The 950-nt window shown below is 62.2% G+C and overlaps 1 protein-coding gene across 1 annotated transcript; it reads left to right on the forward strand.

Annotated features, from left to right (window-relative positions):
• Positions 1 to 35: 35 nt before the first annotated feature.
• Positions 36 to 947, forward strand: LOC113979721 (class II histocompatibility antigen, B-L beta chain-like; the record flags this gene model as incomplete). Its single annotated transcript, XM_027707030.1, has 2 exons — positions 36 to 306; positions 940 to 947. Coding segments are annotated over 2 exons (279 nt in total), but the record flags the coding sequence as incomplete, so codon positions are not given.
• Positions 948 to 950: the final 3 nt, after the last annotated feature.

The raw sequence follows: 950 nt of genomic DNA on the forward strand, positions 1-950 counted from the left end.
ACGGGGCACCCCCTGACCCGTGTCCTGCACACACAGGGGTGTTCCAGGAGATGGGAAAGGTCGAGTGTCACTTCATCAACGGCACCGAGCGGGTGAGGTTCGTGGCAAGGAACATCTACAACCGGGAGCAGTGGGCCCACTTCGACAGCGATGTGGGGGTGTTTGTGGGGGACACCCCGTATGGGGAGATCCAGGCCAGGTACTGGAACAGCCAACAAGGAGCACTGGAGCACAGACGGTCTGCGGTGGACTGGTTGTGCCGGCGCAACTACAAGATCATCACCCCGTTCACTGTGGAGAGGAGAGGTGAGCGTGGGGCAGAGAGGGTCCCCTCGGCTCCTGCCCAGGAAATGACCCTGGAGCCCCTCAAACCCTCCCTGGGAATCACCCCAGACCCCTCAGCCCTCCCTGTGCCCGTCCCGTGGCCTTTTGCCCCCTCGCAGTCCATCCCAGTCCATCGCAGTTTCTTCCAGTCCTTCCAATGCCCCCTAGTTTTTCCTAGTCCAATCCAGTTTTGCGAAGTCCATCCCAGTCCATCCCAGTCTCTCCCAGTGCCCCCCCGCGTCTCCACGCGTCGATGCCCCCGAGCTCCCGCCCCTCAGCCAATCCCAGCGCGTGTCTCTGATGACGCTCCAGTTGCCAGGCAGACCCAAAGCAAACACTTCCCTCACCACCACTCAGCCTCCCAGACCCGAGCGCTTCCTTCCCAGGCCACACCAGTCACTCCCAGTCCCTCTCACTCCACTCCCAGACCCTCTCAGTCCATTCCCAGTCGTTCTCACTTCACTCCCACATCTCCCAACTCTCTCCCCAGTGCCCCCACAGCCCATCCCCTTCTAACCCACTCTATTCCCAGAACCCCCCACTGCCATCCCAGTCCCTCCCAGTACCATCCCAATCCCCCCCAATGTCCTCCAAGCCCTCTCCCCTCCCTCCCAGTGCCCCCCAGC

Source organism: Neopelma chrysocephalum, unplaced genomic scaffold (genome assembly GCF_003984885.1).
Source record: "Neopelma chrysocephalum unplaced genomic scaffold, ASM398488v2 Primary Assembly neopelma1_88296, whole genome shotgun sequence".
NCBI classification, from domain to species: domain Eukaryota; kingdom Metazoa; phylum Chordata; class Aves; order Passeriformes; family Pipridae; genus Neopelma; species Neopelma chrysocephalum.